The sequence below is a fragment of the Pleurodeles waltl genome, chromosome 1_2 (assembly GCF_031143425.1).
Source record: "Pleurodeles waltl isolate 20211129_DDA chromosome 1_2, aPleWal1.hap1.20221129, whole genome shotgun sequence".
NCBI classification, from domain to species: Eukaryota; Metazoa; Chordata; class Amphibia; order Caudata; family Salamandridae; genus Pleurodeles; species Pleurodeles waltl.
Window position 1 is genome coordinate 341,719,108 of NC_090437.1, and position 24,734 is coordinate 341,743,841.

Consider the following 24,734-nt stretch of genomic DNA (forward strand, 5'->3'; position numbering starts at 1 on the left):
ATGGGGTGAGCCTCTTATGTCCCTGTGGCTCTGAACAGGAGGCCAGCAAACCTAGCCCTTGAAGTCACTGCTGACGTCCTGGATACAGCAGGGGAGGCCTCTGATGGTTCAAGGCAGGCTCCAGGCAGCTTTGCAATCCTTTACAGTGCAATAGTGAGTAGTCTGGCAGAGTGCCAGAAGGTCACAGCAGCAGGCAGTCCCCTGAGAGGTCTTCCACAGGTCAAGCAGTGAACTGAAGAGTGGATCTAAGGGTCCTAGTTTTTTTATACCCAGGTGCCCTGCTCGTAGAAGGTGGGGGTAGTTTCCAGAAAGGTTCTTTGCAGCAAAACGTAGGAAGAAGGCAGCAAAATGTTTAGGAGGGCTCCTGTAAAGAGGGTAATTTCTAACACAACCTCACTCCAGCCTAATGCCAGGGTAGACTAATCAATACCTTGATACCCTGTTTAGCTGATAGAACGTGAACAATGGCCTGCTACTGCAGGAGCACTTGTCAGTGTTATACCTCTCTCAATTCAGTTGGACCCCTCTGTCAATACTTTCCTGAGCCATTGAACTGACCCATTAGAAACCCATCTCCTCACCTTTGGACCCCATCTGTGTAGCACCTAACTGTAACTTGCTCACAGATGAATCCCAGTAGGCAGACAGTACCACCATGGCCAACAGAGGGATGTGTCCCATTTCACTCTCTGGGTCTGACTTCTGTCCCCACCCAAGGAAACAAGGAATACTCTATCCACAAGGACAACAGCGAACATAGGCCTCTGATAGCTGTCAGTGTTAAGAACCAGGCTCCAGTCCTCCCTGGAGTCTCTGACCTCTGAGGTTTCTCAGAGTGTTTGGCACCCTTTCACTGTTCTCCCTCCCGCCAGTTCAGGGGTGGTATCCTGAAACCAGTCCTTCAACCCATGATCTGTACCCTGAGACTGAACAAGAGTCACCCCATGCCCCTTCCTTTTCACCTCTGTACTCTCTACTATGGAGTGGTACCCCTAGAAAATGGAGATGCCCCACCCAGGTCTTCTGATACTGTGGAGCTTGCGTCAGTACTTCGTCCCTTAGTACAGACCTAGTCCTCTTGCTTGCCCTCCCTCTGGGAGCAGCCCAAGCACTGGGGCTGGAAATGGGGCATCATGGGTATCCACCCACTGTAACCCCCCTCCTACCCATGGAAGGGTCATGAAACCCCTTACCCCAACACTACAATGGGACCTGTCTGGGTCACTGCACACCTTCTTCTCTCTCTTGTGGGGGAACCTGAACCACCCTCCTTTGGATCACTCCACCATGCCTTGCCAGACTCTCTGCCACTTACCCAGAGGTCTGCCTAGTTTGCAAGCTCCCTGGGATCAGTGAGTTTGCAGTCAACCAGGTGTTGGCATAGCTCTGGAAAACAGTAACTGGACATGTGCTCTCTAGCAATCAAATTGTACAGCCACGCAAAGGTGTTTACCCTGCTACCCTTCACCCACCCATCCAGTGTCTTGCAAAAGTAACCCACAAAATCCCTCCAGGACTGGTGAGACAGTTTCCTACTATCCCTTAATCTCAAACTGCACTCTCTTGGGGTAAAGCCCTATCTCTTCACAATGGTACCCTTCAAGGTGGGATACCTCAGTCTGTATGCCTCCATATGACAGCTCCAAAATCCTCCTCAGGGATCCTGTGTGATTTTAGGGTGACCTCATATACCCCAAATCACCTATGTCACCACCCTCCCTGACATCAGGCACCAAGTCTCTGAGTGTGAGGAGCCTTCCTTCAACACTAGACACGGTACTTTTGTTGTCACCATTCCTGCAAGACTCCACTAGCTGTTTAGCTTTCATGTCCAGCTCCTTGAAACTGAGCTCATTGGCCATCTTCGTCTCTCCCATGGTCAGTCTCTTTTCCACTGGGGCTCTTTCAGCCTTCCTCTCCTCTGCCTGGGCTTTGTCAGCCTCAGCTTTTCTCTCCTCTGCAGCAAGTTAGGCCAGCTGTAGCCTCAGGTTCCTCTCAGCCTGTCTGTCCTTTAACTCCTCAGGAGACAGGGCTAGGGAGGTGACACTGCTTCCTGCATGGTATCCAGCATGGGACTCCTTCTCTGTGGGCTCCCTTACCTCCTCTGGAGCCTCTACCAAGTAATGTTTCCTCTCCCCTGTTTCATTCTCTGGCCCGCTGCCCTCTTAATCCTCTGACCCATCCAGGAGGCTCCAGGGTTTTGCATTCTTTGAAATTCCTCCTCAGAGTCCTCCCCAAAGTCATCTGTTATTGCTCCACCCCAGCGTTTGAACTCAAATGCATGTAGGGCAAGGCTTAGGTCCAGATTAGTGGATCCTCTCTTCACAGGCAGCCCGTTTTTCTAGCAGAACCTCATCAACTCCTTCCCAGTGTAGGATGCCAGGCAGTTGAGATCCATGGACATTCTCTTAAGGTATCAAAGGTGCAACAACCAAATAAAAAGAATCCCAAGTTAATGAAGGTGAAGCAGGAGTCAAATTAAGAAAAATCACAAAATTGAGAGAAAAAGGGGGAAATGAAAAAGAGGTCAATTCTAATGCCAAATTATTCATCTGAGATTTTATTGTAACACAAATCATTGTATGGTGCTGCACAAACACATGTCCTGATCCACACTGCTGAAAAACCAACGTGAGAAATTGGGCTGTTGGTTGACTGGGGTGTGAGCCCTGGTTAAGCAACAGCCACAATCTCTTGCAGGGTGAAGCACAAAAAGTCACTAAATCAATCTGTGCTTAAGCCTGGGTAACTTACAACAAAAAGCAGTCAGGCTAAACTTAGAGGCAATGTGTGAAGTAATGAAGTATTTATGCAATACACAAATATATATATATACATATATATATACACATACATATATATATATATATATATATATATAGATACATAAATATATATACACAAATATATATATATTAACACACACACACACACACACACACACATATATATACATATATATATATATATATACTCACATATAAATATATATATAGTAATGCGATTCTAAAGCTGATACAAATCTATTTTGTACTACCGTATATGGTACAAAATAGATTGGTATCTGCTTTAGAATCGTACTACTATATATATATATATATATATATATATATATATTCCAGATATATTAATGTATGCAGTACACAAACAGTAATATAGTAAATAAACAACACAATTAAAATCCCCAAACAATTTAGAAAAATAGAGTACATTTTTAATAAATTATGTGCCACCAAAACCATCAAAATCCAATTAGTAGAACCGGAGTTATGAATTTGTAAAGTATAGGGTTCATATATATATATATATGTATGTATATATATATATATATATATATATATATATATATATATATATATATATATATATATATATATAGTACAAATAGATTTGTATCTGCTTTATACACATATTGCATTCTTTTATTGGATTTTGCACTTAATCTTTAACTTTTAATTTATTTTTGCTTTAGCTGTGTCACTACCTTAATGCCCTTATGTCAAAGGTTATGAGGCAACACATTATCTAACATCATCAGGGTCAGAAAGCAATGTGATGTCACTTCTGGGATGTCATCAGCGACTGACCATGTGGAAGATATCACTTCTACTACCCCTGGCATTTTCGTGAATCGATATCAATGCACACATTCCTCAAGAACCAAGAGAAAAAGCTTCTTCAATAAATGCAGAAATACTTTCCCTGCAAAACATGCAACGTAACACTACCAGAGACTTCTCAGTAACAGAGAAGGCTCCACTCTCCCATCAGGACAAAATCAGGATTGTATAAGGCGACAAGGAACCTCTGACAATGTCATCCATTTCCACCGAGCTTATTCTTAACTTCTCCACTGCTCCTTATCTGAGATTTCATTTGGCTGGCATGTCAATTCTGCTTAAGCAGAAGCAACATAATTTGAAATTCTAATGTGAATTATTTTTTTTTTAAAGTCACATTTCTCCTCCGTGCATGGAAGCAGTAGCTGCAGGAGGCTCAGAGGACAGAGAAATTTTCATCTGACTAGATGTTTGGTTGTGGGGAAAAGCAGTAAGAGACTATGAAGTGACCACAAGACAGAAGGATATGATGCAGGAACCTGGCAGTGAAACTATCATCTGACATAAGTATAATTTTCTAAATATCTTTTACAAAAATATCGTCTTTTGGCTTTAATAATGGAAAATCCCAATGGGATGATATTTTGTAAACTATTTGTAGGACTCAATATTGGTGTCAGATGATATTTTTGTTTAGATATTGTGTCATACAACCAGGTGATGATATGAAGCGTTGGGAGTGGCTTGTAGTGATTGTGGTGGAAAACATATGGTAGGAAGTTTTAAGGGGGGGGGAGGGAACTGTCAATATTATAGACCGCGGCAGGTAAATAATTGGTGCCCTAATTTCTATCATATAATTCCAGTGGTCGGCAAATGCTTCTGAACCGTGGCCATTCTCACTGTCTCTCCCAAAACCTCACCACCATCCACACATTCACATTTGCCAAGGCTTTTTTCAAATTAATATAGTATAAACGCGCCCGAGGGCATTGGAGTGCTTTACATGAGCACCAGTTACATTATACAAGGTCAGATTCATGCTTTTTAGGACACATGGAGAGTAAGTGATTTGCACAAAATCACAGTATGTTTAGCTGATGCTGGGACTCGAACCTGGTTCCTCAATTACAAACTCAGTTGCTCTGGCCATAATGTCAAGCAGACCATTTAGAATTTTGACAGGGATCCTGCAACACGGAGACTGCCAACACGGCTAATACAGTTCACTGATTTGAAAGTGGAGTAGGGGTGAAAAAACGGAAACCACATAGTCGCTATTCAAAAGGCACACCAAGGCTAACAATGGTGCCTCATTTGTACAAAATGATTATGACAAAAGGGAAAATAAAGTTTTATCTTTATGCAGGTCTTTCAAACGTTTTAACATTTGTATCACCTGCTGTTTTGTAGAAGCATTCTGTCAACAGCAGCTGCCTTAAGAACTATTGGAGCATTGAAGTCCATTTGAGAGCTGTTCAGTTCCTATGGGAACGACTCCTTAAAAAATAGAGGTTTGCCTTCTCCTAGCAACCGAAACAAGTGTTTGGTCAAATGTAATTTTTACTCTTCTTGCGGAACACCTATATTTAGCCACTACTGAAAACCCTAAATTCTCCTCTCAGACCAGTGCATTATTCACATTGAATTCACCAGAAATTACTGCAGTAGAATTGTGCAACTGAATACTGTCCTGGCAATTGGAGGCAATGTCACAATTCCAAGCAACAAATAGTCATATAACCATATGAAGAGCTGTGTTAAAATCGACTTCATGTTTAAAACGGATGCTTCTGCATCCATGCCCACCTCAATTTAGTATCATGAAGTGATCAGTGAGAGATTAGGAGCCTTATCATGATGGGCCGAGTGTTTAGAGTGTCTACATTTTAAGCATTTAACCAGCAGCAGCTCATCCTTAAGGGCAGAGCGGACATGCCCCACACCTCTTGGATATAAAGAGTGTCTGTCAGGCTGAGCAAAGGTCTGCCTGACGGACACTCTTTATTTTCAGGTTGGCCAGCCAGGAGCGAGACATGTGCTAAATGTGCAAGCTCCTGGCTGCTTGAGATGATCTTTGCTGGGCTGAATAGGTCACAGCTCCTGTGGGCATGACCTTCCCAGCTCAGCAAAGGTCCTTGTGACAGGGAGAGCATCAGTGATAGCCTCGTATGTTGGCGCTTCAGGTTTAAGCCCTGAAGTGCCCAGGGCTGAGTGTCTATTACTGACACCTCGTCACAGTGTGTGTGGGGTCAACAGTTTCTCTGAACCCATCCTACTATGTGACAAGATAGAGACTGTTGCCTCTTCTCATTGGCTGACCTGAGGCTAGCCAGTGAGGGGAGGCAGCTGCCCTGACCCTCCTGGCACCACATTGGCTTCTCTTCCCGAGCTGCAGTGCATTTAAATGTTGTTTTTTTATTGACTGTTTGGTTCGTGCGTGTATGTACGAATGTATGTATTATAGTGAGTGACTGTTGGGAATGAGTGTATATGTGCATGTCTGCATGTGAATTCATGGGTGAAAGTGAGTGTGCATGTGTGTGTGTGTGTGTGTGCCTCCCCACCCTCTCATTTGTAATTCCTGCCACCACTGCATTTAACTCAGAATTTCTTCGAGTTAATGCATAAACATTAAGCACAGCAAGATGGAAAGCGTGAGAACGGATTGTTTCATTTTGCTTCAGACTTTTTCTGTCTAAATTTTAAGCATTAAACTCTGAAGTTATATGTTATTTGTTTCACATTTAGACTCCCCCCTTGACCCACTGTCATACGTTCTCATCAGCTCATGCATGAAGTATAGGTGTCAGGGGACCGGGTCAGGGGACCGGGTCCGAGAGTGACAAGTTGGTCCAGTTCCATTTTATTCTTAGAATTTTGGATGTACTCTTATTAATTTCAGTGTAAAACCAGGACTACAAGGCCCACTATTTTAAGAAACAAAATGGGACTGTTTGTGTACTGCGTAAATATATATATCTATGGAATATACATTTATATTAATAATAATACGTTTCTAAACCAGATACACCTTTATTTTTCACTATATATATATATATGGTACAAAATGCATTTGTATCTGCTTTAGAAACATATATATATATATATATTTATATATAAATATATATACATATATATATATATACACACACGTTTCTAAAGCAGATACAAATCTATATATATACATATATATATGAATTCCAGATGCTGCCATCGGTACCACAAGGTCGCCTATAGATCTGCACATGTATTTATGCATATTTAGTCACCTGGCATTTGTTATACAATTAAACATCATGTGATAATTAGTTGGTCCAGGCGGATCGGGATATGTTAAATTGTGAAGATATAACAATATTTAATTGTTTGTGTATCAATATATTTTTTATTGCACAATGTTTTATACAGAAATAGAAGGATGACCTATTTAAAAAAAAAAAAAAAAAAAGAGCACAAACATAACGTTCACATGAGAATGAAATGTCATGTATTTCTATCATTTATATCGTTTATTGAATGTTTTTAATGCTGGTTGGGCACTGCTGATTTGCATTATGGCCGTGACAAAGACCTATTGGTTGAAATGCATTGCAGAATAAAGCTTTCCTCCTAAGGTGCATCTGGGAGTGTGAGTTTTCTTTTGGTAACGAGGATTGGTTACCAAACATATATATATATATATATCTATATATATATATATATATCTATATATATATATATCAAAATAGATTAAAAAGGACCACAAAGTGTGGTCTGTGGTGTGCCCAAGGGCTGCACTGATGCCAGCAAGGTGGGAGTGGGACTTTGTGAGATGTTGTAATGATGGGTCTGGACAGCAAGGATGTCTTCATTACGTATTTATTAAGCACAGTACATAAATGTGACCTCCACCTCGGCCAGCTTGAATCAACCGTTCCCAGGCAGAATCTCACGTTACTAAGACACTGTTTCTATAACAACCCACCAACATTCTATTCTAACCAATAGCACATTATAACATATCCTCCCCCTTTACATAATAACACCCTTTTGATTTGAAGCAAAAGTACATTATCAAACATCACCTAACTAACATTACTTGAACTTTACCTTAAGGTATGTATCACTTTAAATATTACTATCTTACATAATCTTGCAAATAGATAGGAGGACGTCTTTGTCTCTGCTCCCTTACAGGCAAACTCTCTACTGCAGTGTTTTGTACACAACTTGGAACCCTTCGGGAAGATCCAGAGTATTGTTCCACCTCTGGAATAATACCAGAAGATTCAATGCCTGATGTTTGAGAAGAAGACACTCTATTCTCTACCGAATCCTTAGAGAAAGATGTGGCCCCCTTCTTCAAATATTGTGTTGTTTCGCTACTGGGTCTATCAACATCAATATTAAATGTTAAAGAATTTGACCCAATATCTTTAGTAGAACTCCGAGATTCTGAAGTTACTCCTTCATCCTCACCCAACACTGACCCCTCACACTCACTCCTCTGTGTACCAAACTTTGAGTCTTGCGCACCAAACCTAGCTACCCTCCTAAAATTCCACTTTTCACCATTTTCTAACACAACATGCCATCTGCCAACATGCTTAACTTGAAACGGCCCACGAAATTTGTTCAATCCCCCAGCACACCGTCCCGATTTAATTTTTACCCAATCCCCAGAACTTATTTTTTTAGTGTGTCTACTTTCACCCTTCTGACATTCCTCCTCCAAACTATTTCCTTCCAGCAGGGATTTAATCCAAAACGGTGTTAATTTGGTACTGGGCTTCCTGCCCCGCATCAACTCAAAAGGTGAAGATACTAGCGTATTGTGCACAGTAGACCGATAAGCCCACACCAAATCACTCACAACTTTTCCTACGCTTAGTCTATTCGCCAAAGCTAGTTGAATGGCGCCCTTAACTACCCTATTAGCTCTTTCTACAGTGCCATTTCCTTGAGGATTATAGAGAGAAGTGCATGCATGTTTCACACCACATTCATTTAAGAATAGTTTCATATGATCTGAAGTAAGTTGAGTACCATTATCCGTGATGAGACAATCAGGATAACCTTCCTCACTAAAAATCTCGGATAGCACCCTCATAGTAGAAACCGTCGTCACTTCCGCCATAAACTTAACTACTAACCATTTGGTATTCAAATCAATCAATACAAACGCAAACCTCTGACTATAACTTACTCCTGCAATTGGACCAATAAAATCACCACACACAGTATGCCAAGCTATGCCTGGATCCCGCATGGTCCCACACACCGTTTGTTTGCCCACCTTCAACCTTTTCTCACTCTCCATGCATTCAGAACACCTTTCCACCCAGTTTACCACATCATCGTCCATTCCTGGCCACCAAAACTCAGCCCTGAGGCGTTTCTTTGACATAGTTTGTCCTAAGTGTCCTTCATGGGCTATATCAAATAACCTTTTCCTGACACCTACAGGAGGTATCAACCTTTCTCCCCGTACTAAAACTCCTTTGTCCAAGATATATAATTCGTCCAAGACCTTACCATAAGGTCTAAGAGCTGGGGGTAACGTACTCTCTCTCCTTCCCCCTTCCACTATAATTTTAACTACTCCCATAAGCACCTCATCATGTGTAAAAGCTCGCTCCCACTCTTCTTTACTCACCGCCCCCAAGGTCCAATGAGTTACATCACAAACACTCACAACTGCACCTTCACTTTCGTATTTCAGTACACCTTCACCATCAACTACCTCCCAACCTAAAGGTAAGCGTGATAAACAGTCTGCCTGCACATTCCTCCACCCTGGTATGTATTCTAAGTCGTACATATATTCCTGCAACCTTGCAGCTAGTCGAGCCAATCTTGCAGAACACTTGCCAGCACCACCAGAAGACAAAATTTTCAACAAAGGTTTGTGATCGAAACGTAGAGTCACTCTTGTTCCCCATACATAGACTCTGAAATACTCCATGCCCCAAGCTGCGGCCAAAGCTTCTCTCTCGATAACGGAGTAATTGCGCTCTGAATCCGTTAAGGAACGTGAAGCAAACGCAACAGTCTTCTCACCTGTTGGGTGTATTTGTGCCAGAACTGCCCCTATACCACATGCACTCGCATCTACCGTAATTGTGGATTTCTTTCCAATGTCAAATGGAGTCAATATACCAGCGCAGCACACCTCCTCTTTAATACTCTCAAAACACTCTTGATGAATGTTGGTCCATGAAAATCTTGCCCCTTTCCTTAACAACCCTCTCAAACTCTAAGTCTTAGAGGCGAAATTCTTCACAAATTTTGAGTAATATTCTAACATTCCTAAAAAAGACCTTAATTGATCTTTGTCCTGCGGCGATGGAGCCAATCTAATGGAATCAAGTAGGTTTTTTTTAGGCTTGATACCTTCCGCTGAAAGAGTATGCCCGAGATATTCTATCTCCCTGACTAAGAACACACATTTCTCCTTCCTCAAAGTTAGCCCAGCATTAGAAATTCTGTCCAAGACGTGCTTCAAGGTGAAATTATGATTCTCCACTGTGTCTCCAAAAATTAAGATATCATCCTGGAAAAATAGAACATTTTCCAATTCACGGAATACATCAGTCATCACTCTCTGAAACACACTAGCCGCCGAACATAACCCAAACGGCATACGTGTAAATTGAAACGTGCCTTCCATAGTTATGAAGGAGGTTAAAGATTTAGAGTCACTGTGCAATTTAATCGGATGATATGCATGCTTCAGATCTAGTTTCGTGAAAATTTTTCCACCCTTCAGGAGAGTCAAAAGTTCGTTGATATTTGGAAGTGGAAAATTGTCTGCAATAACAGATTGATTTAGGCTCCTCAAGTCAACACAAAATCTCAATTTGCCATCAGCTTTACGTGTGATAACCACTGGAGAAATCCACTCTGCCGTCTCCACTGGCTCAATTATTCCCCTTTTTAACATGTCACATATTAATTTGTTGACCTCTTCTCTTACCAGAACAGGTACCCTTCTAACTTTATGTTGAATAGGAATCGCACCACGTTTCAATTTAATCTTATGCACATACCCTTTGAGTTCACCCATATCCTCACGAAACACATTATCGGCACCCCTAATAATGTCTTCCAATGTAACCTCCTGAACAACCATGACAGGATTCTCCGCACGTGGATTTATAATGATGTGTAAATCGTATTGATGAGCCCACCCACGAATCGGCGGACCCGCTTCTGCAACATATACTTTCCCTTGGATAATTCTTTCACTAAAGGCGATGTCAGCTACCACATAACCTATAATATCAATTTTTTCACCCTGATACCCAACAGGGTTGATGTCTTTCGGCAATAACTTAATGTCTGGCCACTTGGACCTGAATAAACTCTTAGGTATAATGGTATAAAGAGACCCAGAGTCAAGCATTAAGTGAATTGCCTGTCCCATAATGCGAAATTCAGCTGTGGATCTTTGCTTTCTATAATATTCATCCTCCACTAATAATACTCTATCTGGGCATTCATTCAAATTATCATCAGATCCCTCTGATAACACTGCTACTCTCATCTTTGCAGAACTTCGACACATCCTGGCAAAATGTCCTTTTTGATTAGACTTCCTACAATCCTTTCCCTTCGCAAAACAATTTCTTGCTCTAGTTACATGGTTGTAGCTACCACAATTATTGCATGATTTCCCTGTTGTTTTTACCCTCTGACCACCTGTACCACCTTTGTATGCACTGGTACCACTTTTGCTGCTAAAAACTTGACTTTCTGTATGTTGACCGATGATTGACACACCGTTTTTCCATTACTCTCATGCAATATTCAGACTCCTCAATAACTTTAGCTATCTCAATGGCATCTTTTAGAGTAGGATTCTTAGCAGCCCACAATCTTTCTTGTATTTTGCGACTGTTGCACTGCACTATCAATTGATCACGTATCATCTCCTCAGTCATTGGACCAAACTGACATTTTAACGATAATTCTCTTAATCTAGTAATGAAGTCATCAATCGACTCCCCAGGACGTTGTGGCTGAGTGTAAAATTTGTGTCGTCTAATTACAATATTTCGACCCTTTGCAAATCTAATTTCTAAACGTTTACGAGCATCAGAATAAACATCTACATCAGGTTGGTCTTCTTGAATGGGTAAAGCCGGTAGATACTTAAAGATGTGTTGCCCTTCCTTTCCTAAAGCATTCAATAAAATGGCCTTTTTCCTCCCAAGAGAAAAGTTGCGCCCATCTATTGCTTCTAAATAGTTATCAAATACATCTATCCATTCTTCCCATTCAAGCGAAGGCTCACCAGGTTGAGGTAAAAACAATGGTGGTGGCGCAATGGAATGCAAATCCATGTTGATGTTGACACCTAAAATACAAATATCAAAAATATCAAAGTAATCTTCCCCGTAAACAACAATAATGCGATAAGAACATGAAGATATACCAAGTCAAATTTAAAATCTCAAGTTTTCCAGCTTGTGACCAGCTTAAGTTCATGTCAAGTTGATGGTAAGGTCCTTTCCTCTAATACCATAACACCGGAACCACTTGCCGTGAAGACCTCTTGAGATAAAGAACGAACACAGATGAGACTACACACCACTCCGCGCCCACCGTGAAAACTGAGATGAGCTCAAGTCCCACACGCTGCAGGATGTGACCGCACACCACTCCGCGGTCGCCGTGAAGAACTGAGGTGAGTTACGCGCTGCAGATTGCGCTATCCACGCAGCCAGTCTCGCGCTCTGCGCTGAAAGAATAACAGAGCCAGTCTTGCGCTCTGCGCTGAAAGAATAACAGACACCACCACGCTCCACTCAGCGCGCGCGACTTATAATTACCATTGGCTGTGTTTCCTTTACACACAGTACCTGCGCTGTACTGTATGCGCTAGATTGTAGCAATTTAGCGCTAAATTGAAGCACAAACACTGTATAGTAACAAGGCAAAAGTTAAAATTCAACCGAGTCCCTTCTTTTCCTTTTTCCGGACTCTAGCGCTCTGCGCTGAACGAAAGTCGCACTCCACACAGCGCCCGCAACCTATAACTACCGTTGGCTGTGTTTCCTTTACCCACAGTATCTGCACTGTACTGTATGCGCTAAATTGTAGCAAGACGTCACTCCAACGATATCCTTTCTCTTCCCTTTTGGTCTCCAGATGACCACAGCCTCCGTTGATTCCTTCCGACAATCCTAACCTTTAATCACCATCAACAATACAGCTGTATTGTAACCAGGCATAGATTCAATGAAGTCCTCTCTTTTCCACTGCACGCTAGTCCGTTTACTCCTTGAGGATAGAGGTCACACCACTTCTAGGTCTGGCTAGCTCCAACTCATCGCAGCTGGCTCCAACTCGTCGCCAAATTTATGTTGTAATGATGGGTCTGGACAGCGAGGATGTCTTCATTACGTATTTATTAAGCACAGTACATAAATGTGACCTCCTCCTCGGCCAGCTTGAATCAACCGTTCCCAGGCAGAATCTCACGTTACTAAGACACTGTTTCTATAACAACCCACCAACATTCTATTCTAACCAATAGCACATTATAACATGAGACAATGGGGTTAAGGTGGGCACCATCACTAGCTTGGGAGATTCAAGTGTAAAAAGGAAGTAACTTGATTATTGAATAGGAATGAAACAGAATTAACTGCACAATGTGAAAGCAGAAAAATTGGGATCAATCCTGGCTTCCCCACTTGACAAAACTGTGTGATCCCAGCCAATTGTCGAATTTTACTTTGCCTCCTTTTTCTTAGTTTTGACATATAATGGAACCTTGAAATACATAAGTTCAGGATATGTGATGTACAAAACCTTCTATCTTGTGTTTGATTTAATAAACTATAATGTTGTCCATATAAAATAACAACCCAGACCACCCAGAAGGTTCTATGTGACTATTGACTTTCCTCTTAGTTCACTATTGGCATGGTGTTAGTGTGGCCGGAGGCATGAATGTTTCTATGTTCAGTTTTTGAAAACTATCAGTTTTAAAATATTTCTGAATGCCATACCATAATCTGATGTGCTAAGGTGAACGCATCTGCATGTTCATTAAATACAATTTTATTTTTTATTTTGACAAGACTTTATCATATTTTTACACGTTTGTAGCAAAATGTCTTTAAAAAGATAATGCTTTGCTAAAGTTAATTGGTCCAGGACATCTTTTGGGCTTTTTCTCTGTTACTGCTTGATCACGTACACAGCTGCCCAGTGCAGCTGTTCTGCTGGAGGAGGGGTTTAAAGGGGGGAATGGGTGTATGTGAAATTCAGGGGTGCTGCATGTGGCCCCGGGACCGTACTTTGAGTATCACTGAGACGGATTTCAAAAAGCAGTACAAAAAATTGTATGTGCTTTAGAAACTTATACTATTTTATTGATCTACAAATGTAAAATAAACTCATGCACACAGTCTTCATGATTGCAAGTTGTAAATTACCCCACTAGTTTTATCTGTGACCCCCTTGAGTGTCCCCCTAGAAGTCCCTTTCTGGAGTCACTGAGGATACAAACTAATGAAAACGTCGGAGTTTAGGACGAGCAATAAAAAGCAAACCGGGCACATATAAGCCCCATTTTCATTCAGTTCCTGCCCCTTCCTTTTTGATCCCTCATGCTCGGGATTGCAAAGGAGTGTGAGGGGTTGCAAGGAGCAAGCCAGGGTCGCAGCTGCAACCCCAGGTGACCAGTAAAAGATGTCCATGAACAGGAAAGTTGAAGAGTTTCTGAGCAACCTTTGAAAAACTTCCATTGTGACAGACTAGGTAACACCAAGAAGAGTGTGATGCAGATGTCAATAGTTGCTCATGCGGCAGAGAAGCAATCCTATCATCCTCTAGACTCAAGACAGGGGATGAACTTAGGTATATAAGTTACCCCTGAATAAGTTACTGTGATTTCCCTCGCTACACTTGAAGGTTTGTTAATGTTACAGAAATGCAATACAGGCTTTGCTATGTGGAGTGTAGCTCTTGCTCACCCAGCCCTTCTTTTTACAGGGAGCAGAGGGAGCAGAGGAATAGAAAGGGCCTTGGACATTGTGTGGCTCAGCTAACACTATTTGATAGGCACAAGAGAGCAGTTTGAGAGAATAGCTTCTTAAACTAAATCCATTTTCAATCACGATTACCTTGTGGTGCAAGGATATCCATGGTGTGATGGGCCACAGACTGGCCCTCATGTGCATGGACTGAATGAAGGTCCACATAAGATCACAGTTAAACTTACTGACCTAGAACATGAACAGTCCACATCAAATTATCAAATGTGGGTCAATTAAGCACACAGACGGAGGCTGACTTTATCTGATTGTAGCAAATTCCCTTGAGGGACACAACTTTGTGTTTGGATTTATGAAGATTTTTGATTTATGGTACATCTTAGTCAGGATTTCTTGAAACAAGCTTTGTTTCTTTTGTACTGGTTTTATGTAAAGAACCTAGCCAAACTTTGAATCTTCTATACTGGCTTTCTGTAAAGTACCTAGCCAAATGTTGAATTCTGATTAGTTAACTTGGTTATAGGACAGCGACCCTGTGTTGAAGTTTGCTTTCATGACACAAAGGGGGTCATTCTGACCTTGGCGGTCCATGACCGCCATGGCGGAGGGCGGCGGAAGCACCGCCAACAGGCTGGCGGTGCTTCCTGGGTGATTCTGACCACGGCAGTAAAGCCGCGGTCAGAAAAGGGGAGCCGGCGGTTTCCCGCCGGTTTCCCACTGGCCCAGGGAATCCGCCATGGCGGCGCTGCTTGCAGCACCGCCATGGGGATTCCGAGCGCCTTCCCGCCAGCCTGTTTCTGGCGGTGTCCACCGCCGGAACCAGGATGGCGGGAACGGCTGCCGTGGGGCCCCTGGGGGCCCCTGCACTGCCCATGCCACTGGCATGGGCAGTGCAGGGGCCCCCTAACAGGGCCCCACAAAGATTTTCACTGTCTGCTGTGCAGACAGTGAAAATCGCGACGGGTGCCACTGCACCCGTCGCACCCCTTCAACTCCGCCGGCTCCATTCCGAGCCGGCTTCATTGTTGAAGGGGCTGTCCCGCTGGGCCGGCCGGCGGTCTTCTGGCGGTCGCCCGCCAGCCCAGCGGGAAAGCCGGAATGCCCGCCGCGGTCTTTCGGCGGGAACCGCTTGCCGACCGCCGCGGTCAGAATGACCGCCAAAGTCTTGGATTTAATACACTGATCTCCTTATTACAAGTGCATTATATCCTTTGACACTTGTAAGAATATCTATCACATTGTGACAGAGTAACCTGTCCACAAAACTCTGATTCAGGCCCTGAGTCAGTTGACCTGTACTTTGTAGGAGACTATCTTTTGCTTTGCTTTCTTGTTGTGGTTTTTCATGTTCTACTTTGATGTTTCCAACTTATGGTCATTATAAAGCTCATTGAAATAAAAGTCCATTCACTACACAACTAATGAACGTCTTCTTGTACACAGCTTGCAACAGGGCCCATGACACTTTCGCTACACCACTGGCTGGAACTGCTTTGTTTTGAAGGGAGTGCAGATCTGTCAGCCTGCCACTTTTGCTGAGAGCTAATGAAGAACTCTCTTTTGTTCTTTAGGTGGCCAGAACATTTATTGCTAATTATTAGCCAAGACTTAGTAAGAAGGGAATTTATGTAATCAAATATGCTGTCAGCTTTTACATGATTTACTCTTTGTTCCTTCATCATTGCTACTTCTCTTTTAATATCTGCTGTAATATTTTGCAAATACTTCTTTCTAGATTGGGTTCTAATAAACTCTTATAAAATACTAGTCCAGATTTCTTGAGTGTGCTCGTCCAGAAGAAAGGTTGAAGAGAAGCTACTCAAATATCTTTGCCTCAGTCAGGTAACATTAAATTCCTGGTGTGAACTCCCTTTGAACAACTTCATTAGCACTTCATGAAACACAAGCTGTCTGTTTTTCTCATTCTGAGTGGTACGTTGGTGTACCTGTACTGCTATATGGCCAAGTGAAATCTACTGGATTTTCCCAGGACAGATCCTGTCATACAACAGCTATGAGGTAACAAGTCAATGGCGTGGGAAATCATTTTCTGAATAAATAATGATGGATTTGCAGAGTTGTGTGTAGCATACCATCATTCACAAGGAAAAATCAATAATGGTGAGTTGTTGGAATGTTGAAACTTGCTAGCAACACTAACAAGATAAAGGAGCTTGTTTACCTTTAGTTTGAGGTTGTTCAATATACACGGTTCCAGTATGTTGCACAATCACCACTATGGGAATGTGTTTGCACATATATGGGTGAAAGTCACTGAATCTGCTTTCATATTTTCTGTCTGAACAGAAATAAAAAGTAAAAGGCTCAAACAAAACCTTTACTTGCTATAAAAACATCCATATTCTACTGAGCTTCTGACATGTGGTGTGGAGTGAAGAAATGGATATATCTTCTTTGCTACCTTTGTATCCCTTTTGTATGTTGGTAGCGCTGTCATAAAGCATGTCATGCATTAGTGCATGTAACGCTGGTGGAGTCTCCGGGATACTCTTGATGGATAATTACCGTTTTAGGAGACAATGTAGATGATGATGCCTTATTCCATGAACATGGCTTCACATACATAGCACAGTAATTGTTCCACCACACTAGCTATGGTTAATTTTAAATTCATATTACACTTTGCTAATGTACCCTAACTTCATAATTTTGACTGAACAGGAGGCAAACTGCTGATGTAGGTGCAAAAATAAAAGAGCTGCCCTCGGTCTGTGATAAACATTTACTGAATTGGTTTTATTCAACTAATTCCTACTAGACTCTTTAATCAAAAAAATGATCTTCCACTGTATATGCTCTTGGAATAGAAAGTGGACACAAGTTTATGGGGTTATATCTCCCCTCCCAAGCAAATGTGCAGAACCATGGTGACAGCACAATCAAAAGAAGAGAAATTGTAATGTACTTTGTCACATTCATTTATTGCATACATTCCTGCCCTCACAAGACTGATTTTGTTTTTTCGCCCCTTCTAGCTTCATTATTTACTTCATAAATGTGTATCTTCAATTGTTCTACTATTTACCTTTCCTTTGACTTTAATTACTGTAGTGTCTCCGTTTACTTGATGGTACCTGAACAACAAGCCACAATGTAGCCTAGCCTATACATTAAATATTGCACATCACAAAGCACATTCCTAAAAATATGAAAAGGCAGAAGGTTGTTCTCACTTTGAAAACTGCAGCTTGCTTAAGGCTGTGATTGCAAACTCAATGATATCCATAATAGTCGGCCAGAGCTCTAAGTTAATTAAAGAATGTGTCCTGAATCTCAATCACACACCACATTGTAGAAACAAATTGTAGCTGAAGTTAAGGCTAACCATCACATTTTGATCTAATTGACCCAATATCCTTCTATGAAAAACAGAGCTCATAGTTTAGCCACAATAGATAACTATTTACAGGCACATGGAAACTGTCTTCAACATACAAGCATTGACAATGCCAATATGTCTGGATTATAAATGAAAGAGCCTCTTGTGTCACTAATGGGTTTAGGCACTCAATAGGTCATCACACATGTGTTCTATCAGTCATCTTTGCACTGATACAACCGTTCACCCATCCACTGACTCATTCTCACATTCAGCCTCTTACCAATCACAATAACAAAAGACACAGACATTCAACAACATATGGAATGACATACATTCCCCATAGCTGTCCTTCTCTCATCTGTGCTGCTGCCAGAGAAACACAAATCCATAAATTATCTAGTTATCAAAGACACATTTACACCATTACCACGTGTTTGCCCTTGATATTTTTAGCTCGGGCAGCTGCATAAATTAACAAAATGATCACTGCTGCTTAGAAGGCAAGCACTTTTTTGTGGAAGCACACAATCAAAACATGTTATCCTGTCTCCCAACATGTGGGTGGAGTCAAAAACACTCTCTAGTCATGCTCACACAATTGCCTGATGACAGCAGACAATTAAGCCATAAAAACTCAAAGGTCCACATGACCTGAGCAAGAAGTGAGCTAGTAAAACATAGTACATTTTTGGAGGCACTAGTTGTTTAGTGTGTCAAATCAATGCATTGTTAACACCGTCGCTGCAGGATGGAGTCACTCTTATCTGGCAGTCTCAACTAGAGAACAGGTGCAACCGTTGCACCCGGACCTTTTTCCTTTTTGGGACACCTGCATATAAGCAGCTTGGGATCAATGGTGTTGTTAGTGGGATGCGACCATTCTAAGCAACATGATTTGCACCATGGTCTAGTTGCGAGTGAATCTCAAGAATTCCTCTTGCGTGAGGTGCTTGCTGCCAAACCCAGAAAGGAAATGTTAAGGTTTACCACGGTTCCTTGGAGAGATAGGAAGATGGGGCCAATATCCAGTTCGTAGATAGAGGACCCCACAAACCATTCCATCGCCATCCTTTCTCCCCACTGGCCTTTCTCCCATACTGCATGCAGAACTGTTTACTTTATGAAATGTCTCTCATGAAGATGGTGCAACAACATGAAGAGAAGAGGACGAATCTGTGAAAACTTTAAACATCACTAAAAATGATGCAATGTGTTTATCATTACCTGGGTTGGGCTGAAGATATTCAGTGGACTTGGTCATTATTTCCATCACCGCCCTACTGGTCACGTCCACTTTCTGAAAGAAGAAAGAGCAGGATGGATACATGTCTTACTCGTGTGTCTCGACAGCTGTGATGATGGCAGTGAATGCGGTTTGCGCTACATGGAAAAAGTCATGTTGCATTAACTTCAAAAAACGGTTAAAGGTCTACAAAGCATTGTCTATGGCATTCAATTGCCAAAGCGCGCCAAACAACATGCCATGCAAAATATGTTTTTAAGTATAAAATAATATACCTCACAAGAGTGCCCCCCACCGGTCAGGTCGATCATGCACATTAAAGTTAAACTGTTCATAACATTATCATTGTTACATTTAGACAGACATGGCCACGGGAAAAAAGAGACAATGACTTTTGAGATTTACTGTATATTTTTTGCAGAACTCAACATATATACTATCATAGGAAGTAAAGTTTTTATTTCTAAACAATGTTTCTAATTTAAGTGGATTATTAAGTTATTCAGATTTGTGCACGCGGGAGCAATGCCGCATTTGACACTTTGTGAAGGTTAACTTTAGCTGTTGATTTCTGTAAGTAGATGTTAAAATAGATGATTATGTTGCCCAGATAGTGCAGCCCTTCCAGTCTGATGGACTGAGGTCAGGGTTTTTCCTTGAGCAGGAACTAAAAACCTTAAATATTTACTTAGGATTCGAAGAGGGCGGTAGGAATGATTCCATCTTCACTGTGATCTTTTTTCGTGTAACACTTCACATAATTTGATAGTCATTTCACATACGCTGTTTGCAAGTATTTTAACAGGGCACTCAAACTTTAGAAGAATCGTAAACATTTTGATTGTCTTTTGTAGGTCCCATGCCTTGAATCCTAAAGACATCCCTTGCAGAACCACGGACATAATAAATATAAAATGTACTATAGAGTTCTGCAGTGCTGCTTACATTTTTTTTTAATTTTGCGCTTTTATAAGGTGCAAACTTGCGGAAAAAGCATCAAGGCACTTTACATTAGAGCTAGGCATTTTACACGAGAGCAGTCTTTACCTTTTTTATGTTTTATTAGCAATAGGTTTGTCAAGTGATTTGTTCACAATCACACGATGATAAGCTGAGGCCTGGATTCAAACCTGGTTAGCCACTTCCAAAATTAGCATCTCTAGGGTTAGGCCACATCTCCTCCAGAGGCCATATGGCCTGACTAAAGGTAACCCGAAGAACAAAGTGGGAGCTGCAAACAAATGATGGACATTTTTTATTATAAAATACGTGTCCATAGAGGCTCTTTATCTGCTAAGTACAATGTTTTATATGTTGTACATAAACTACTTTTTTTTGGAAGGTAGGAAGGGCAGTGGTGAAACAAAGGCCTCCGCAGCTCCTGTGGTGCTGGGGGGGGTCCCGGGCTCCAGGGGGCCCCTCACCACAGCACACTGTGCACGAGCGGCAGGCCCATGACTGGGTCCGAAGGCGAGGGGGCCCCCAAAAAGGTACTTTGCAGGTCGCCCCCTCAATTTTTGTTACGCCACTGAGGAAGGACATTGTTAATTAAGTGAGGTTCCTGTACTTCTGTATGAAACAAACATTATTAATCGTTGGTAAATAATATTTGAAATAAGAACTGCTGAATGTGTAGTGAATCCTAGTTTGTTTTAATGGGATACAGGAGTTAGCTTAGCATGTGGCTTGCAGACTCGTGACCCCGTCACCCAGTGACTTTTACCCAACTTAGCTTTCTCTGTTTTATCACATTTATTTAATTAAATCTTTTAAGATGGCTGCCTTGTTTGGAGTTAGGCCCATGTTTTAGTATGCGTAATCAGTGCCACTGCTCTAAGGTGTCAAGATCAAGAGACAAAGACAAACAAACTGTAGGTGTTCACTTTAGGTGCCTTGCCTCTTCATGCTTTCGAGGGAATTGTTTAAATTAATTGCCGTCCCAAGCATGGGTTTTCTATTGTTTGGGAATAAACCTATGTCAGGGGTCCAAGTAGATCTGTATAAATACTCCTCACTTTAACACATAGCCAGAGGGATTCTGACCAGATGCCATCGCTGCACGTCGCCTTGACGCTGACCCAGTCTTCGTGTACATACGGAGTCGGTGCAAGAGATCTCATTCCAAGGTAAGGAGGGTTGGGGGCTCTTCTCACAGACAACGCATTGGCAGATTGAGGTTTACCATACCTAGCTCTCTTCTAGGTTAGAGGTTAGGCCTACCATGCTAGGGTATTAGGACCTATCACACACTTCATGTTATTTCATGATATTGCAAGATGGTGGGGGTCTTTGTATTAATGACTCTTGTCTTTACCATTCTGTTTCTTGCACTGTTCATTATCCTAATCATTGCAGCCCATGCAACACATCGCAGATTGCAGTTTTGCTAAAATAAAACATATTGAAACTTTACTGCATCTTATTCATTGCCTGTGTGTGATTGAGACATGTTGTTTATGCGAGAAAGGGGTAATATCCTTTTAACCACGGCGCTCCCTGCGATGTCATACTCTTGAGTCCATGCGAAAAGGCTGCCACAAATCACCTTTTACTGTTTTGAGTTTTTGGTGAGGTACTGCTTGTGAGCCGGAATGGTTGTGACGACAGTTGTGTTTTGTTGTAGGACTGGCATAGTCGCCTACAAACATAAGTACTGTCATCTTTAAACCAGCAGTCTTGCCTGGAGCAAGAGTCCAACTACGACAAATGTTTCACTTTCTTACTTAATAAGCCTTTGTTTTTTATAGCACTGGAATCACTTTTGTACCAGAGTGTTAGAACATTAAGTTGTCAAAATAGAAACACAATTCTGTCACAGATTTCTGCACAATTTGTCTTGAATCACATATTGTGCTGCATAATTTACTTTTCCTTTCCAAATAATTTAGCAAACGTGTTACATAGTTTGGCCCTATCCAACCGCATAACTCTTATGGCTCCGCCTACGGTTTGATTGGTGAAAAAGTCTGAAAGATTAAGAAATGGATATAACAAACAATTGTTCCCAGGTAAGCAATTGTAACTTTGTAACTGAGAAAAATACTTTTTCAATAGTTCCAAGCAACATTTCTGAATGTTTCTTCTCCCAAATGCAAAAGCAAAGTAAAGTCAGGCAGCATACAACAATTCCCCCAATCACAGATGCTGTTTTCATGTTTGGGACATCTGTATGGTTTAATTTACATTGGGTAATAAAATCTCAATAATAAATTAGACCAAAAATGATGATCGTACTGGCATAGAGGGTAATCTGGTCTGTTAGGCTCATCAAGGTCTATGCCCCCCCCCACCCCAGAGAAGAATGAAAGGTTCAAGATGTTTAGAGTGCTCAGGATGCAGGTCGGGACCTCCAGGACCATTCTGATGTGTGGTGATTTCAATTGCATAGTAGAAGTGGCTGTCCACTTTCACCTCTTCTGTTCATTTGTGTTATAGAGCTCCTTGCCGAATGCATCAGAAAAGGAACATCAGAGGCATATGCCAGAAAGCAAATGGAAGGGTGAAGTGAAGTGCTCCCTCTACATAACGATGTCTCGGTCTTCCGTGTGGACGAGCACTTCGTGAAGGAACCGGAGAGGACTTGCTTTGAGTTTAAAAAGGTGTCAGGGGTGAAGATCAACAGCTCCAAGTCAGAACCCTTGCTCATCAGCCACTGGCCCCCCATCCGAGACCCACTGCCATTCCCTACCAAGCAGGATTTCCAGAAGATCCTTAGAGTCGGGTTCGGCAGAGAAGGTTCCGCGGAGGAGACATCGGAGGAAATGGGCAAAGATGAGAAAGAAGCTAGGACACTGGAGCCTCTGGAAGCAGATGATCAAAGTGAAGTTTTTGGTCCTGTGGAACGAGACCCTGCCAGTGTTCCAGTCCACTGCTCAAATATGGCCAGCGCAGCCTTGAATCCCAAGGCCATCACAAGAATGATTTTCTTCTTCATCTGGAACTCCAAGATGAACAAGGGAGGCAAAGGAGTGCGGGACGTCACCACAATCCTGAGGGGAATATACATGTGTCACTGCATGAACTGCCCCCTGAGGACCAAAGATGAAAGCCATTTCGGCTTTCTGATGACATGCTTTTCCCTGTAACCCATGTGGAGATGGCTCAAATGAGCAGTGTGGGTGAGCGCTGTCTCCTACAACAGGGATACCCTGTGGTTCTACAAAGAAGTGGAGAAGACTTTTAAGGAATTTTGTCTGGTGGCTGCTGCCCTGAACTAGTGGACTCCGAATATCATTCAATGCTAGATCCATGTGAGGGACACCAGCGAACAGATTGGTGCCCTCTTGTCTGCTACAGTGGACCACGTGTGGAAGCATGTCACCTCCAAGCTCTTGACCAACCACCACAAAGACATTACTCAGATGGCAATCCAAGGAGGTCTAGCAGTGAGAGCCTACATGCATGCTAGAGGGCTCAACTGATCCAAGACCTGCCTGAGAGGATGCACTGTAGACTAGACATCCTACTATCTCTTCTGGGAATGCGCCTATGCCCAGGACCTGTTGAAGACCCTAGGCACGGAGTTTGCACCTTGATACCAACAATGTGCATCTTCGTGGATTTGGTAATGTATGGTTTGTTCCCAGAGAGGCACACATTCGGAGACCTCAAAGACAGCTACAGGCGTCTGTGCTGCTTTAATTATGTTCTTATTTTTTCCAGAAACTGCCTCGTAGTAGGAAATAAGGCAACATCAATCTTGGTCCATAGTCTTCTGCAGGACTACACAACACTGGACAGACGACAGTGACAATGGCACCTGAGGGCACGAACGGGCTCCCCTGCCCAGGTTCTGGGTGTCAGGAGTCCTGGAAGGACAGCTAACCTGTTTCTTTATTTTTCTCTTTACTCCAGGAACTGGATGGTGACCAAGGAGAGCAAGATACAGATGAAGACAGGTGTAGTAAATGTAAAGTGATGCAATATATTGTTTTTGACTAATGTGACCTTTTTTCTTAACATGGTCAAAGGAATATCTTGTACACATGTTGCCGACGTATGAGTAATGAGGACTTTGTGAAAGTTGATGATTGTATGTATCTGAACCAAACATGAATTCCTGACAAGAAAAAAACATAGATTACTTTCCCAATCACCACTGCAAATTATAAAATTGTGCAATAATCCAGTGGGTTGTTACCATGTGAAAGCAACTTCAAGTAGGCAAAACAGTTAAGTGGAAGTGCAGTGGAACGATTTTTATAGCAGATAGCATGTTTTCTTTAAGTGTAATGCTGCAGTTTTGTAAGTTACTGATGCTTTGAATGCAGTAGATTATCAGTGAAAGTGATATATGAGACAGAGAGAGAGAGCGCGCGCATGGGTGTGTGTAATAATGTAATAATTAATAAATTAATTAAATGAACATGTAATAATTACAATTATCAAAACTGAGTTCTAAAAACATTGGGGCATATTTACAATCCCTGTAAAAAGTGATGCTCTGCCGGAGCGTCACTTTTTTTGATGCTCCAGAGGGGCAGACTGCAGAACCGTATCTAGGAGGCCATGCAAAGCTGCTTTTCATGGCCTCATACATATGCATATGGAGTAAAGCAAGGCAGGGCAAGTCGCTGCATTGCCTTACTCTGCATTCC

The 24,734-nt window shown here is 42.0% G+C and overlaps 1 protein-coding gene across 1 annotated transcript in view; it reads right to left on the bottom strand.

Annotated features, from left to right (window-relative positions):
- SH3GL2 (SH3 domain containing GRB2 like 2, endophilin A1) overlaps window positions 1-24,734 on the bottom strand; it is a 629,532-nt gene that overhangs the window by 147,235 nt on the left and 457,563 nt on the right. The window contains exon 3 of the mRNA XM_069239475.1: window positions 19,119-19,191. Within this exon, the coding sequence (XP_069095576.1) occupies window positions 19,119-19,191 (73 nt within the window). The remainder of the gene's footprint in view (window positions 1-19,118; window positions 19,192-24,734) is intronic.